This window comes from Zonotrichia albicollis, chromosome 24 (genome assembly GCF_047830755.1).
Source record: "Zonotrichia albicollis isolate bZonAlb1 chromosome 24, bZonAlb1.hap1, whole genome shotgun sequence".
NCBI classification, from domain to species: Eukaryota; Metazoa; Chordata; class Aves; order Passeriformes; family Passerellidae; genus Zonotrichia; species Zonotrichia albicollis.
In genome coordinates, this window is record NC_133842.1 from 218,562 (window position 1) to 235,515 (window position 16,954).

General features: G+C 54.5%; 1 protein-coding gene across 2 annotated transcripts; it reads left to right on the top strand.

The window, feature by feature from the left end:
* Positions 1-773: 773 nt before the first annotated feature.
* LOC141731676 (serine protease 33-like) lies at positions 774-16,654 on the top strand. 2 transcript variants are annotated; one of them, XR_012583649.1, is made up of 7 exons: positions 774-904; positions 3,405-3,437; positions 4,937-5,099; positions 9,863-10,188; positions 12,279-12,481; positions 15,057-15,701; positions 16,032-16,653. XR_012583649.1 is itself a non-coding variant. In XM_074558098.1 (6 exons), exons 1-6 carry the CDS (start codon positions 823-825, stop codon positions 15,429-15,431), a joined length of 1,182 nt encoding a protein of 393 aa, XP_074414199.1. In that variant the 5' UTR covers positions 774-822; the 3' UTR covers positions 15,432-16,654. The 2 variants fall into 2 exon arrangements, 1 of the variants encoding a protein (XP_074414199.1); XM_074558098.1 differs by having other exon boundaries at positions 15,057-16,654.
* Positions 16,655-16,954: the final 300 nt, after the last annotated feature.

Genomic DNA, 16,954 nt, shown 5'->3' on the forward strand with positions numbered 1-16,954 from the left:
ATGAGGCACTTCCGGCCGCGGGGTTCATTAGCGAGCTCATTAACGAGGTCGTTAAGCGCTGATGTCATGAAGGGAAGGGCGCCTAAATTAGGATGGGGGCCTTTAAGGGGGCAGGGTGGGGCGGGCCTAGGGAGGGGTAATTTGCATAATGGGCGTGGTATGACCATAAATGGACTGCGGGGCGTGGATTGAGCGTGTTTACACCTGGTACGTAGATTGCTGAGCTGTATTAGCATAAGGGGCGTGGTTTAACCATAAATGGGTGTGGGTGTGGTTTAGGAGGCCACGCTTAGTGCAGTGGGCGTGGTTCTGCCATAAATGGAAAACGGGGGTGTGGCTTGTTTGCCGCTTCCGTTTAAGGGGCGTGGCTTGACCATCTATGGTTACTAAGGGGCGTGGTTTGACCATAAACGGTTGTGAAGGGGCGTGGTTTTACCATAAATGGTTATGAAGGGGGCGTGGCTTCGTCACGGCGGGAGCGCTGAGGGGACGCCGCCATGAGGGGCCCCAGGTGCCCGTACAGGTGTCAGGGGCTCGCGTACCTGTCCAGGTGTGCGGGAACAGCGATTTCCCAACCAAACGGAGCCGTGACCGCGCTCAGGTGAGAGGAGCGGCCGATCCCCGTTCGGGTACGGGAACCGCGGCCTCAGCGCAGGTGCGGGAGGGCAGGAAGTGCCTGTGCAGGTGGCAGGGGTGTGTGCCGGCGGCCAGGTGAGGGGTGTGGCGGCAGATTCCGGACAGGTACACGGGGCGTGGCCGCCCTTCAGGTGAGGGGACACGGTAGGGCCGGAAGGTGCCGGCGGCCACAGCGGCCCGGGAGCGATGAGGAGGCGGCGGCGGGAGCCGAGAGCGGGGCCTGGAGCGGGGCTGGGGTTGCTGCTGCTGCCGCTTCTGCTGCTGGGCGGTGAGAGGCGATTTGGGGCAATCTGGGGAGTTTGAGGGGATTTTAGAGGGATCCTGATGGATTTGGGGGGTTTTGAGGGGGTACTGAGGGGCTTTGGGAGGGAATCGTGAAGGTGTTTTAACAGAGACTCGTGAGGGGATTTTGGCGGGAATTGTGAGGAGATTAAGGAGAGTCTGAGGGGACTGGGGGTGTCCGAAGGGATTTGGGGGAGTTTGAGGGGGTTTTGAGGGGGTACTGAGGCGATTTGAGAGGGAATCGTGAAGGTATTTTAACAGGGGCTCGTGAGGGGATTTTGGCGGGAATTGTGAGGAGATTAAGGAGAGTTTGAGGGGATTTTAGAGGGATCCTGATGGATTTGGGGGGTTTTGAGGGGGTACTGAGGGGATTTGAGAGGAAATCGTGAAGGTATTTTAACCAGGGACTCGTGAGGGGATTTTGGCGGGAATTGTGAGGAGATTAAGGAGAGTTTGAGGGGATTTTAGAGGGATCCTGATGGATTTGGGGGGTTTTGAGGGGGTACTGAGGGGATTTGAGAGGAAATCGTGAAGGTATTTTAACCAGGGACTCGTGAGGGGATTTTGGCGGGAATTGTGAGGAGATTAAGGAGAGCTTGAGGGGATTTTAAAGGGATCCTGATGAATTTGGGGGGTTTTGAGGGGGTACTGAGGGGCTTTGAGGGGATTTGAGAGAGAATCGTGAAGGTATTTTAACAGCGACTCGTGAGGGGATTTTGGCGGGAATTGTGAGGAGATTAAGAAGAGTTTGAGGGGATTTTAGAGGGATCCTGATGGATTTGGGGGGTTTTGAGGGGGTACTGAGGGGATTTGAGAGGGAATCGTGAAGGTATTTTAACCAGGGACTCGTGAGGGGATTTTGGCGGGAATTGTGAGGAGATTAAGGAGAGTCTGAGGGGATTGGGGGTGTCCGAAGGGATTTGGGAGAGTTTGAGGGGGTTTAGGACGGTCCTGAGGGGATTTGGGGGTGCATGAAGGATTTTGGGGGGAATCTGAGGGGATTTGGGAGTTCCTGAGAGGGTTTGGAGGGGTCCTGTGGGGATGTGAAGTGTTTTCGGGAGAAAATCATGAGTGAATTTCAACGGGGGAATCGTGAGGGGATTTTTGGCGGGAATCGTGAGGGGATTTGGGGGTTCTGAGGGAAATTGGGGTGCCCGAAGGGATTTGGGCGTTTTTGAAGGGATTTGGAGGAGTTTAAAGGGATTTGAGAGGATGTTTTGGGGTGTCCCGTGGGGATTTTAAGGGGTTTTTTTGGAGGGAATCGTGAGAGGATTTTTGGGGTTTTTGGAGAGAATCATGAGGGGATTTTGGGCGGGAATCCTGAGGCGATTTCGGGGGGAACCGTGAGGGCATTTTTGGTGGAATTTGATTTTTTGGGGTAATCATGAGATTTTGGGGGGATATCAGGAGATTTTTTGGGGTGTTCTGAGGAGGTTTAGGGGCATCTGAGGGGATTTGGGAGGGTCTGAGGGGATTTTGAGGGGAATTGAAGGGGATCGGGAGAGAATTCAGGACGAAAAACTTGAGGAGATTTTTGCGGGGAACCGCGAGGGGATTTGAGGGGAATCCGAGGGGATTTGGGATTTTCTGAGATTTTGGACTTTCTGAGGGGATTTCGTGGTTTCTGAGGGTTTTTTTGGGGGGAATTGGGAAGAAATTTGGGGAGGGAGCATCCGAGAGGATGAGGAGGAAGAAAACCGTGAGGGGATTTTGGGGAGAATCCGGGGGGATTTGGGGTTGTTCTGAGGGGAGAAAAAAGGCGGGAAAAGAATCTTGAGGGAATTTCGGATTTTTCTGAGGCGGTTTTGGGCAGGGACGAGCGTGAGGGAATTTGAGAGGTGTCTGATGGGATTTGGGGTGTTCTGATGAGGTTTTGGGGAAAATCCGAGGGGATTTGAGGGATTCTGAGGGGGTTTTGGGGAAATCCGAGGGGATTTTAAAAATGTTGAGGGGGTTTGGGAGATCCTGAGGGGATTTCAACGATTCCGAGAGGATTTTGGGGCGATTTGAAAGGATTTTGGGGGGGTTCTTATTGGGGAAAAGGGTCTGAGGGAACCCAAAATTTAAAAATCGAGGGGATCAGAAGCAAAAAAAAATTTAATTAAGAGTGACAATTTTGAGGACGCGGTTTTGAGGGGGCTGTGAGGATTTTGGGGGGTCAGAGGTGACATTGGGGGGGTCACAAAGGACACACAGGGGGGGTCACAGGGGACACATAGAGGGGTCAAAGGTCACCCCGGTGTCGCAGGAAGGTACCACGCGCAGGGCACGGGGGGGATTGTCACACCCCCCCCCCGGTTCCACAGCTCACATTCCAGGGCCGGTTTTTCCGGCTCGCCCCGGATGCCCGCTGCCATCCCGGATGTTGGGGTGGCCCCAATGTCCGGCCAGGTCACCCCCGGGGGGGAAATGACGTCATCATCTTAATAGGGGGGGGTCCCCAAAAAGGGTCTCTGACGTCATCAAACCCCCCCTGTCCCTCACAGGTCACTGGGGGGTGGCAGCAGAAGATGACCCAGGTGAGAGGGGAGGGGAAAACACCTGGGAAGGGTCCCTGGGCTTGGGGGTCCTGAATTCTGGGGTCCCTTAAGGGGAGGGGTCCCATTTTGGGGGTTCCTGTTTTTGGGAGGGGTCCCGTTTTTGGAGGGGGATATCCCAGTTTTTTGGAGGGGGGGGCCTTTTAAGGGGATGGGTCCCATTTTGGGGGTTCCCTATAAGAGGATGGCTCCCATTTTGGGGGTACCCCCTAATTTGGGTCTGGGGGCGTTCCCTATAAGGGGATGGCTCCATTTTTGGGGGTTCCCTTTAAGGGAATGGCTCCCATTTTGGGGGGGTTCCCTAATTTGGGTCTGGGGGGGTTCCCTTTAAGGGGATGGGGTCTCATTTTGGGGGGGTTCCCTGAATTGGGTCTGGGGGCTGTTCCCTTTAAAAGGATGGCTCCATTTTTGGGGGGGGGGATTCCCTTTAAATGGATGGCTCCATTTTTGGGGGGGGTGTTCCCGTTAAATGGATGGCTCCATTTTTTGGGGGGGGTTCCCTTTAAATGGATGGCTCCATTTTTGGGGGGGGTCCCATTAAATGGATGGCTCCATTTTTGGGGGGAGTTCCCTTTAAATGGACAGCTCCATTTTTGGGGGGGGGTTCCCTTTAAATGGATGGCTCCATTTTTGATGGGTTCCCTTTAAATGGATGGCTCCATTTTTGGGGGGGTTTCCCTTTAAATGGATAACTCCATTTTTGGGAGGGTTCCCTTTAAATGGATGGCTCCATTTTTGGGGGGGGTTCCCTATAAGGGAATTGCTCCATTTTTGGGGTGTCCCTTTACATGGATGGCTCCATTTTTGGGGGGGTTCCCTATGAGGGGATTGCTCCATTTTTGGGGGGTGTTCCGTTAAATGGACGGCTCCATTTTTGGGGGGGTTCCCTATAAGGGAATTGCTCCATTTTTAGGGGGTTCCCATTAAATGGATGACTCCATTTTTGGGGGGGTTCCCTATAAGGGAATTGCTCCATTTTTGGGGGGGGGGTCCCTTTAAATGGATGGCTCCATTTTGGGGGTTCCCTTTAAATGGACGGCTCCATTTTTGGGGGGGTGTTCCCGTTTAAATGGACGGCTCCATTTTTGGGGGTTCCCTTTAAATGGACGGCTCCATTTTTGGGGGGTGTTCCCTTTAAATGGATGGCTCCATTTTGGGCCGGTTCCCTTTAAACGGATGACTCCATTTTTGGGGGGATTCCCTTTGAATGGACGGCTCCATTTTTAGGGGGGGGGTTCCCGTTAAATGGATGGCTCCATTTTTGGGGGTTCCCTTTACATGGATAACTCCATTTTTGGGGGGTGTTCCCTTTAAATGGATGGCTCCATTTTTGGGGGGGGTTCCTATGAGGGGATGGCTCCATTTTTGGGGTGTTCCCTTTAAATGGATGTCTCCATTTTTGGGGGTTCCCTTTGAATGGACGGCTCCATTTTTTGGGGGGTGTTCCCGTTAAATGGACGGCTCCATTTTAACCCCCGCAGTGCCGTGCGGGACCCCCGTGCACCGGCGCGTGGTGGGGGGCTCGGGGGCGCAGGAGGGGCAGTGGCCATGGACGGTCAGCGTGGCCTTCAGGGGGCGCCACGTCTGCGGGGGGGCGCTGATCGCCCCCGCCTGGGTGCTGACGGCCGCCCACTGCTTCCCGCCGTGAGTAATGGACCCCAAAAATGCCCCGTTTCACCCCAAAATAGACCCCTAAATACCCCAAAATATCCCCAAAAAATACCCCAAAATATCCCCCAAAATACCCCAAAATACCCTGAAATAGACCTGAAATATACCCTGGGATTTACCCTGAAATATCCCCAAAATACCCTGGGATTTACCCCAAAATACCCTGGGATTTACCCCAAAATATCCCCGAAATAGCCCCCAAAATATCCCTCAAAATACCCTGGGATTTACCCCAAAATATCCCCGAAATAGCCCCCAAAATACCCTGGGATTTACCCTGAAATATACCCAAAATAACCCTGGGATTTACCCCAAAATAGACCAAAATATACCCTGGAATTTAACCCAAAATATTCCCAGAAATACCCTGAAATAGCCCCCAAAATACCCTGGGATTTACCCCAAAATATCCCCAAAATACCCTGAAATAGACCCAAAATATACCCTGGGACTTACCCCAAAATATCCCCAAAATAACCCTGGGATTTACCGCCAAAATATCCCCAAATATACCCTGGAATTTAACCCAAAATACCCTGGGATTTACCCTGAAATAGCTCCCAAAATATCCTGGGATTTACCCAAAATATCCCCCAAAATACCCTGATGGCTGCACACTGCTTCCCGCCATGAGTGATGCACCCCAAAAAACTGCCCGTTTCACCCCAAAATATCCCTCGAAATACCCAAAATATCCTCGAAATACCCTGGGATTTACCCCAAAATATCCCCGAAATAGCCCCCAAAATATCCCCCAAAATACCCTGGGATTTACCCCAAAATATGCCAAATATACCCTGGATTTACCCCAAAATATCCCCCAAAATACCCTGGGATTTACCCTGAAATACTGCTGGGAATGACCCCAAAATAGCTCCAAAAATACCCTGGGATTTACCCTGAAAAAGACCCCAAAATACCCTGGAATTTACCCCAAAATATCCTGGGATTTACCCCAAAACAACCCTGGGATTTACCCCGAAATACCTTGGGACTTACCCTGAAATATCCCCAAAATAACCCTGGGATTTACCCCAAAATACCCTGGGATTTACCCTAAAACAACCCTGGGATTTACCCCAAAATATCCCCCGAAATACCTGGGATTTACCCCAAAATATCCCCCAAAATACCCTGAAATAGACCCAAAATATACCCTGGGATTTACCCCAAAATATCCCCAGAAATACCCTGGGATTTACCCCAAAATACCCCCAGAAATACCCTGGGATTTACCCCGAAATATCCCCCAAAATACCCTGGGATTTACCCTAAAATATACCCAATATACCCTGGGATTTACCCCGAAATATCCCTAAAAATACCCTGGGATTTACCCCAAAATATCCCCAAAATTCCCTGAAATAGAACCAAATTATACCCTGGGATTTACCCAAAAATACCCCCAAAATACCCTGGAATAGACCCTGAAATATCCCCAAAAATAGCATGGAATTTACCCCAAAATAGCCCGAAAATACCTGGGATTTACCCCAAAATATCCCCCAAAATAACCCTGGGATTTACCCCAAAATATCCCCAAAATACCCTGGGATTTACCCCAAAATATCCCCCAAAACACCTGGGATTTACCCCGAAATACTGCTGGGAATGACCCCAAAAATAGCTGGGATTTACCTCAAAATAGACCCCAAAATACCCTGGGATTTACGCTAAAATAACCCTGGGATTTACCCCAAAATATCCCCCAAAATACCCTGGGATTAACCCCAAAATAACCCTGGGATTTACCCTGAAATAGCCCCCAAAATACCCTGGGATTTACCCCAAAATATCCCCCAAAATACCCTGAAATAGACCCAAAATATACCCTGGGATTTACCCCAAAATACCCTGGGATTTACCCCAAAATATCCCCAGAATACCCTGGAATAGACCCTGAAATATCCCCAAAAATACCCTGGGATTTACCCCAAAATATCCCCCAAAACACCTGGGATTTACCCCGAAATACTGCTGGGAATGACCCCAAAAATAGCTGGGATTTACCTCAAAATAGACCCCAAAATACCTGGGATTTACGCTAAAATAACCCTGGGATTTACCCCAAAATATCCCCCAAAATACCCTGGGATTAACCCAAAATAACCCTGGGATTTACCCTGAAATAGCCCCCAAAATACCCTGGGATTTACCCCAAAATATCCCCCAAAATACCCTGAAATAGACCCAAAATATACCCTGGGATTTACCCCAAAATACCCTGGGATTTACCCCAAAATATCCCCAGAAATACCCTGGAATAGACCCTGAAATATCCCCAAAAATAACCTGGGATTTACCCCAAAATATCCCCCAAAATAACCCTGGTATTTACCCCAAAATATTCCCCAAAATACCCTGAAATAGACCCAAAATATACCCTGGGATTTACCCCAAAATGGCCCCAAAATACCCTGATATTTACCCCAAAATATCCCCCAAATACCCTGGGATTTATCCCGAAATACTGCTGGGAACGACCCCAAAAATAGCCAGGATTTACCCAAAACAACCCTGGGATTTACCCCAAAATATCCCAAATATACCCTGGTGGCTGCGCACTGCTTCCCGCCGTGAGTGATGCACCCCAAAAACCCCCAAAAACAGCCCGATTCACCCCAAAATATCCCCCAAAATACCCCAAAATATCCCCCAAAATACCCTGGGATTTACCCCAAAATACCCCCAGAAATACCCTGGGATAGACCCTGAAATATCCCCAAAAATAGCCTGGAATTTACCCTGAAATAGCCCCCAAAATACCCTGGGATTTACCCCAAAATATTCTGGGATTTTACCCCAACATAACCCTGGGATTTACCCCAAAATATCCCCCAAAATACCCTGGGATTTACCCTGAAATAGACCCAAAATACCCTGGGATTTACCCCAAAATATCCCCAAAATACCCTGAGATTTACCCCAAAATATCCCTGAAATAGCCCCCAAAATATCCCCCAAAATACCCTGAAATAGACCCCAAAATATACCCTGGGATTTACCCCAAAATATCCCCGAAATAGCCCCCAAAATACCCTGGGATTTGCCCCAAAATATCCCCAAAATACCCTGGGATTTACCCTGAAATACTGCTGGGAATGACCCAAAATTAGCTCCAAAAATACCCTGGGATTTACCCCAAAATATCCCCAAAATACCCTGGGATTTACCCCAAAATATCCCTCGAAATACCCTGATATTTACCCCAAAATATCCCCCAAAATACCCTGGGATTTACCCCAAAATATCCCCAAAATACCCTGAAATAGACCCAAAATATACCCTGGGATTTACCCCAAAATAGCCCCAGAAATACCCTGGAATAGACCCTGAAATATCCCAAAAATAGCCTGGAATTTACCCTGAAATAGACCCAAAATACCCTGGGATTTACCCCAAAATATCCCAGAAATACCCTGGAATTTACCCCAAAATACCCTGGGATTTACCCTGAAATATCCCCAAAATAACCCTGGGATTTACCCCAAAATATCCCCAAAAATACCCTGAAATAGACCCAAAATATACCCTGGGATTTACCCCAAAATAGTCCCAAAAATACCCTGGGATTTACCCCAAAATATCCCCCAAAATACCCCAAAATAGACCCAAAATAACCCTGGATTTACCCCAAAATAACCCCAAAATACCCCGGGATTTACCCCAAAATACTCCCCAAAATAACCTTGATATTTACCCCAAAATACCGCTGGGAATGATCCAAAAAACATGGAATTTACCCCAAAAATATCCCCATAAAATACCCTGGGATTTACCCTGAAGTATCCCCAGAAATACTCAGGATTTACCCAAAACTCCCAAAAACCCCAAAATTTCCCCAAAACCCCAAATTCCCTGTAGGGAGAACCCCCTCCCCAAATACTGGGTGACCCTTTCAGGACCCCCCAAAATCCCAATTCCTGACCCCAAACCCCCCCAAGACCCCCAAAACTCCTCCCAAACCCTCCCCAATTCACCCAAAAACCCCAAATTTCCCCAAAAACCCCAAATTCCCGATTCCTGACCCCAAATTCCCCGTAGGGAGAACCCCCTCCCCAAATACCGGGTGACCCTTTCAGGACCCCCCAAAACCCCCTGAAACCCCCCCAAACTCCCCTCAAACCCCCCCAAACCCTCCCCAATTCACCCAAAAACCCCGAAAATTCCCCCAAAATTCCCCAAAAACCCCAAATTCCCAATTCCTGACCCCAAATTCCCCATAGGGAGAACCCCCTCCCCAAATACCGGGTGACCCTTTCAGGACCCCCCTAAAACCCCCTGAAACCCCCCCAAGACCCCCCAAACCCTCCCCAATTCACCCAAAACTCCCCAAAAACCCCAAAATTTTCCCCAAAAACCCCAAATTCCGCGTTCCCCATAGGGAGAACCCCCTCCCCAAATACCGGGTGACCCTTTCAGGACCCCCCAAAACCCCCTGAAACCCCCCCAAGACCCCCAAAACTCCCTCCAAACCCCCCCAAACCCTCCCCAATTCACCCAAAAACCCCAAATTTTCCCCAAAAACCCCAAATTCCCGATTCCTGACCCCAAATTCCCCGTAGGGAGAACCCCCTCCCCAAATACCGGGTGACCCTTTCAGGACCCCCCAAAATCCCCTGAAATCCCCCCAAAACCCCCCCAAACCCTCCCCAATTCACCCAAAACTCCCCAAAAACCCCAAATTTCCCCAAAAAACCCCAAATTCCCCATTCCTGACCCCAAATTCCCCGTAGGGAGAACCCCCTCCCCGAGTACCGGGTGACGCTGGGGGTCCTGCAGCTCCTGTCCCCCCCCCCCGACGCCCAGGTGAGGGGCGTGGCCTCCGTCGCGCGTCACCCGGCCTATCGCGACTATCACGACAGCGGGCGGGATGATGACGTCACGGGGGGTGACGTCACGGGGGGCGTGGACATGGCGGGGGATCTGGCGCTGGCCCGGCTGGACCCCCCCGCCAGCCCCTCGCGCTTGGTACGGCCCGTGTGCCTTCCTGCTGCCGGAGTGACCTTTGACCCCGGCATGAACTGCACCGTCACCGGCTGGGGACACGTCCGGACGGCCGGTGGGTGACAGTGGGGACATTGGGGACATTGGGGACATTGGGGACACTGGGACATCATTGGGGACATTGGGATACCGGCTGGGGACACGTCCGGACGGCCGGTGGGTGACAGTGGGGACATGGGGACACCATGGGGACATGGGGACACCATTGGGGACATGGGGACATCATTGGGGACACGTGCGGACGGCCGGTGGGTGACATTGGGGACATGGGGACACCACTGGGGACACCATTGGGGACACCATTGGGGACATCATTGGGGACACGTCCGGACGGCCGGTGGGTGACAGTGGGGACACTGGGACATCATTGGGGACATGGGGACACCATTGGGGACATCATTGGGGACAGTGGGACATCACTAGGGACATCAGTGGGGACACGTCCGGACGGCCGGTGGGTGACAGTGGGGACATCATTGGGGACATCATTGGGGACACCATTGGGGACACCATTGGGGACATCATTGGGGACATCACTGGGGACACTGGGACATCATTGGGGACATCATTGGGGACACGTCCGGATGGCTGGTGGGTGACAACGGGGACACCATTGGGGACACTGGGACACCACTGGGGATTGGGGACACCATTGGGGACACCATTGGGGACACCATTGGGGACACCATTGGGGACATCATTGGGGACATGGGGACACCATTGGGACATTGGGAACACCATTGGGGACACGTCCGGACAGCCGGTGGGTGACAACGGGGACATGGGGACATTGGGGACACCATTGGGGACATCATTGGGGACATCATTGGGGATATGGGGACATAACTGGGACATCATTGGGACATCATTGGGGACATGGGGACACCATTGGGGACATGGGGACACCGGCTGGGGACACGTCCGGACGGCCGGTGGGTGACAGTGGGGACATTGGGGACATGGGGACACCATTGGGGACATGGGGACAGCATTGGGGACACGTCCGGACGGCCGGTGGGTGACACTGGGGACATGGGGACATTGGGGACATTGGGGACATCATTGGGGACACCACTGGGGACATGGGGACATCATTGGGGACATGGGGACACCATTGGGGACATCATTGGGGACATCATTGGGGACATGGGGACATCATTGGGGACACCATTGGGGACACGTCCGGACGGGCGGTGGGTGACAGTGGGGACATCATTGAGGACATGGGGACACTGGGACACCATTGGGGACATGGGGACATCATTGGGGATATGGGGACATAACTGGGACATCATTGGGGACATGGGGACACCATTGGGGACACCATTGGGGACATTGGGACATCATTGGGGACATGGGGACATCATTGGGGATATGGGGACATAACTGGGACATCATTGGGGACATGGGGACACCATTGGGGACACCATTGGGGACATGGGGACATCATTGGGGACACATCTGGATGGCCAGTGGGTGACAACAGTGACATTGGGGGGACTGAAGGGGAGCTGGGGACACCAGGGTGTCCCCAGGGCAGGGTTGGGGACACCTGCAGTGACCACAGGACAGGGTTGGGGACACCACAATGACCACAGGACGGGGTTGGGGACACCACAATGACCACAGGACAGGGTTGGGGACACCGGGGTGACCACAGGACGGGGTTGGGGACACCACAATGACCACAGGACAGGGTTGGGGACACCTGCAGTGACCAGTACAGGGTTGGGGACACCACAATGACCACAGGACGGGGTTGGGGACACTGTGATGACCCCAGGCAGGGCTGGGGACACCTGCAGTGACCAGTACAGGATTGGGGACACTGTGATGACCACAGACAGGGTTGGGGACACCTGCAGTGACCAGTACAGGATTGGGGACACTGTGATGACCCCAGGCAGGGCTGGGGACACCTGCAGTGACCAGTACAGGATTGGGGACACTGTGATGACCACAGACAGGGTTGGGGACACCCGGGGTGACCAGTACAGGGTTGGGGACACTGTGATGACCAGGACAGGGTTGGGGACACCACAATGACCACAGCACAGGGTTGAGGACACTGGTGGCTACAAGGACAGGGTTGGGGACACCTTGGTGACCCCAGGTGACCCCGTGGTGTCCCCATTGTCCCCTCAGTGCCGCTGCCACCGCCCAAGACGCTGCAGCAGCTGGAGGTGCCTCTGCTGAGCCGGCGCCACTGCCGCTGCCTGTACGCGCTGGGGACAATGACAGGGACAATGACAGGGACAGGGGACACAGGGACAGGGACAGAGCTGGGGACACCGGCGGGGGACACGCTGTGCGCCGGCCTGCCCCAGGGACAGCGCGACGCCTGCCAGGTGCGTGTGTGTGTGTGACACCGCTGTCACCTCCCCCTGTCGATGTCACCTCTCGGTGTCACCTCCCCCCTGTGTCCTCCCTGTGTCTGTGTCACCTCCCCCTGTCGGTGTCACCTCCCCCTGTGTGCCACACCTGTGTCTGTGTCACCTCCCCCTGTGTTGGTGTCACCTCTCGGTGTCACCTCCCTCCTGTGTCACTCACTCCTGTGTCAGTGTCACCGCTGTCACCTCCTCCCCGTGTCCCTGCCCGCCCCCCCCACCCCAATGTCCCCTCAGTGTCACCTCTTGGAGTTGCCTTGATGTCTTTCTTTATCCTCAATGTCCCCCCAATGTCCCCAATCCTGCAAATGTCCCCTCAGCGTCCCCTCAGTGTCCCCAATGTCCCCAATGTCCCCAATGTCCCCATTGTCCCCAAGGTCCCCAATCCCCCCTATATCCCCAATATTCCCAATGTCCCCAATGTCCCCAAATCCCTCCAATGTCCCCAATGCCCCCAATATCCCCAATGTTCCCAAACCCCTGAATGTTCCCAATGTCCCCAATGTCCCCTCATTGTCCCTAGGGTGACTCTGGCGGTCCCCTGTCCTGCCGCCTCAATGGCACCTGGCACCTGGCGGGGTCCCTGTGTCCCCAATGTCCCCAATCCCCCTATATCCCAAATATCCCCAATGTCCCCTCATTGTCCCCATTGTCCCTAGGGTGACTTGGGCGGTCCCCTGTCCTGCCGCCTCAATGGCACCTGGCACCTGGCGGGGTCCCAATGTCCCCAATGTCCCCAATCCCCCTATATCCCCAATGTCCCCAATCCCCTCAATGTCCCCAATGTCCCCTGTGTGTCCCCAATGTCCCCAATCCCCTCAATTCCCCCAATATCCCCAATGTCCCCAATGTCCCCAATGCCCCCAATCCCCCTATATCCCCAATATCCCCCCAATGGCCCCAATCCCCTCAATTCCCCCATTGTCCCCAGTGTCCCCAATCCCCTCAATGTCCCCAATCCCCTCAATGTCCCCAATCTCCTCAATGTCCCCAATGTCCCCAATATCCCCAATGTCTCCTGTGTGTCCCCAATGTCCCAAATCCCCCTATATCCCCAATATCCCCAATATCCCCAATGTCCCCAAATCCCCCCAACGTCCCCAAACCCTCTCAGTCCCCAATGTCCCCAATCCCCCCAATGTCCCCAATGTCCCCATTGTCCCCAATCCCCCTATATCCCCAATGTCCCCAATGTCCCCATTGTCCTCTCCATGTCCCCAATCCCCCTATATCCCCAATGTCCCCAATGTCCCCAGTGTCCCCTCAATGTCCCCAATGTCCCCATTTCCATGATGTCCCCATTGTCCCTAGGGTGACTCTGGCGGTCCCCTGTCCTGCCGCCTCAATGGCACCTGGCGGGGTCCCTGTGTCCCCAATATCCCCAATCCCCCTATATCCCCAATGTCCCCCAATGTCCCCAATGTCCCCAATCCCCTCAATCCCCCCAATGTCCCCAGTGTCCCCCCAATGTCCCCAATCCCCCCTATATCCCCAGTGTCCCCAATATCCCTAATATCCCCCCAATGTTCCCAATGTCCCCAATCCCCTCAATCCCCCCAATGTCCCCAATGTCCCCCAACGTCCCCAAATCCCCCAATGTCCCCAATATCCCCAATGTCCCCAATGTCCCCAATCCCCCTATATCCCCAATATCCCCAATGTCCCCAAACCCCTCAATGTCCCCAATGTCCCCAATATCCCCAATGTCCCCAATGTCCCCAATATCCTCCTAATGTTCCCAATCCCCCTATATCCCCAATGTCCCCTCAATGTCCCCAATGTCCCCATTGTCCCTAGGGTGACTCGGGCGGTCCCCTGTCCTGTCGCCTCGCTGGCACCTGGCACCTGGCGGGGTCCCTGTGTCCCCAATATCCCCAATCCCCCTATATCCCCAATGTCCCCAATGTCCCCAATCCCCCCAATGTCCCCTCATTGTCCCCATTGTCCCCTAGGGTGACTCTGGCGGTCCCCTGTCCTGTCGCCTCGCTGGCACCTGGCACCTGGCGGGGTCCCAATGTCCCCAATGTCCCCAATCCCCCAATCCCCCCAATGTTCCCAATGTCCCAAATCCCACCAATGTCCCCATTGTCCCCTAGGGTGACTCTGGCGGTCCCCTGTCCTGCCGCCTGGCCGGCACCTGGCACCTGGCGGGGTCCCTGTGTCCCCATTGTCCCCAATCCCCCCAATATCCCCAATGTCCCCAATATCCCCCCAATGTCCCCAATGTCCCCCCTATATCCCCAATGTCCCCATTGTCCCCTAGGGTGACTCTGGCGGTCCCCTGTCCTGTCGCCTGGCCGGCACCTGGCACCTGGCGGGGTCCCCATGTCCCCATTGTCCCCAATCCCCCCTATATCCCCAATCCCCTCAATGTCCCCAATGTCCCCATTGTCCCCTAGGGTGACTCTGGCGGTCCCCTGTCCTGCCGCCTGGCCGGCACCTGGCACCTGGCGGGCGTGGGGGGATCCCTGTGTCCCCAATATCCCTATATCCCCAATATCCCCTGAGTGTCCCCAATGTCCCCATTGTCCCCTAGGGTGACTCTGGCGGTCCCCTGTCCTGCCGCCTGGCCGGCACCTGGCACCTGGCGGGCGTGGTGAGTTGGGGCGACGCCTGCGGCCTGCCCGGGCGCCCCGGTGTCTACACGGGGGTGTCCCCTCACCTGCCCTGGATCCTCTCCCTTGTCCCCGAGCTGGCCCCGCGCCGCCCGCCCCCCTCCCCCGCTGTCCCCAATGGTATCTCCCAGGATGAGCCCGAGGCTCCCTGCCAGTGGGCGGAGCTTCCCCCGGGCTGGCCACGCCCACTGTCGCCAAGCCAGGGAGGGACCACGGACACGGACACGGGGGTGGCACCGGGGCACAGCCGGGCACTGCTGCTGCTGGGGGTGGCGCTGCTCTGGGTTTTGGGGTGAAAAACACGGATTTTGGGGTTCTGGGGAGAAAATCTCGGATTTTGGGGGTCCTGCTCTGGGTTTTGGGGTGAAAATCCCGGATTTTGGGGGTCCTGGCCACGCCCACTGTGGCCAAGCCAGGGAGGGACCACCGCGGACACGGGGGTGGCACCGGGGCACAGCCGGGCATTGCTGCTGCTGGGGGTGGCGCTGCTCTGGGTTTTGGGGTGAAAAATACAAATTTTGGAAATCCTAGTCCTGATTTTGGGGTGAAAAACACGGATTTTGGGAGTCCTGGGGTGAAAATCCCGGATTTTGGGGGTCCTGGCCACGCCCACTGTCGCCAAGCCAGGGAGGTACCACCGACACGGACACGGGGGTGGCACCGGGGCACAGCCGGGCACTGCTGCTGGTGGCGCTGCTCTGGGTTTTGGGGTGAAAAACACGGATTTTGGGGTTCTGGGGTGAAAATCCCGGATTTTGGGGGTCCTGGCCACGCCCACTGTCGCCAAGCCAGGGAGGTACCACCGACACGGACACGGGGGTGGCACCGGGGCACAGCCGGGCACTGCTGCTGGGGCGCTGCTCTGGGTTTTGGGGTGAAAAATACAAATTTTGGAGTCCTGGGGAGAAAATCCCGGATTTTGGGGGTCCTGATTTTGGGGTTTTGGGGTGAAAATCCCGGATTTTGGGGGTCCTGGCCACGCCCACTGTCGCCAAGCCAGGGAGGGACCACGGACACGGACACGGGGGTGGCACCGGGGCACAGCCGGGCACTGCTGCTGCTGGGGGCGGCGCTGCTCTGGGTTTTGGGGTGAAAAACGCGGATTTTGGGGTCCTGCTCTGGGTTTTGGGGTGAAAAACACGGATTTTGGGGGTTCTGGGGTGAAAATCCCGGATTTTGGGGGTCCTGATTTTGGGGTTTTGGGGTGAAAATCCCGGATTTTGGGGGTCCTGGCCACGCCCACTGTCGCCAAGCCAGGGAGGGACCACCGCGGACACGGGGGTGGCACCGGGGCACAGCCGGGCATTGCTGCTGCTGGGGGTGGCGCTGCTCTGGGTTTTGGGGTGAAAAATACAAATTTTGGGGTTCTGGGGGGAAAAACACGGATTTTGGGAGTCCTAGTCCTGATTTTGGGGTGAAAATCCCGGATTTTGGGTCCCGGTCCCAAGTTTGGGGGGAAAATGGAAAAATCTGCGGTCCTGGGTTGGGTTTTGGGGTGAAAATCCCGGATTTTGGGAGTCCTGGGGTGAAAATCCTGGGTTTCGAGGTCCTGCTCCGGGTTTTGGGGTGAAAAACACGGATTTTGGGAGACCTGGGTTGGGTTTTGGGGGTCCTGCTCTGGATTTTGGGGTGAAAATCCTGGATTTTGGGGTCCTGGGGTGAAAATCCCAGATTTTGGGGTCCCAGTCCCAAGTTTGGGGGAAAAATGGCAAAGTTTGGGGTCCTGGGCCTGACTTTGGGGTGAAAATCCCAAATTTTGGTGGTCCTGGGTTGGGTTTTGGGGTGAAAACCCTGAATTTGGGGGTTCAGATCCTGATTT

Bases quoted from the DNA above. Each gene is read 5' to 3' on its own strand.
- LOC141731676 (XM_074558098.1), top strand. From the start codon at position 823: ATGAGGAGGCGGCGGCGGGAGCCGAGAGCGGGGCCTGGAGCGGGGCTG. The intron at 3,438-4,936 runs GTGAGAGGGGAG...TAACCCCCGCAG, and splicing joins GGCAGCAGAAGATGACCCAG to TGCCGTGCGGGACCCCCGTG. The intron at 10,189-12,278 runs GTGGGTGACAGT...TTGTCCCCTCAG, and splicing joins GGGACACGTCCGGACGGCCG to TGCCGCTGCCACCGCCCAAG.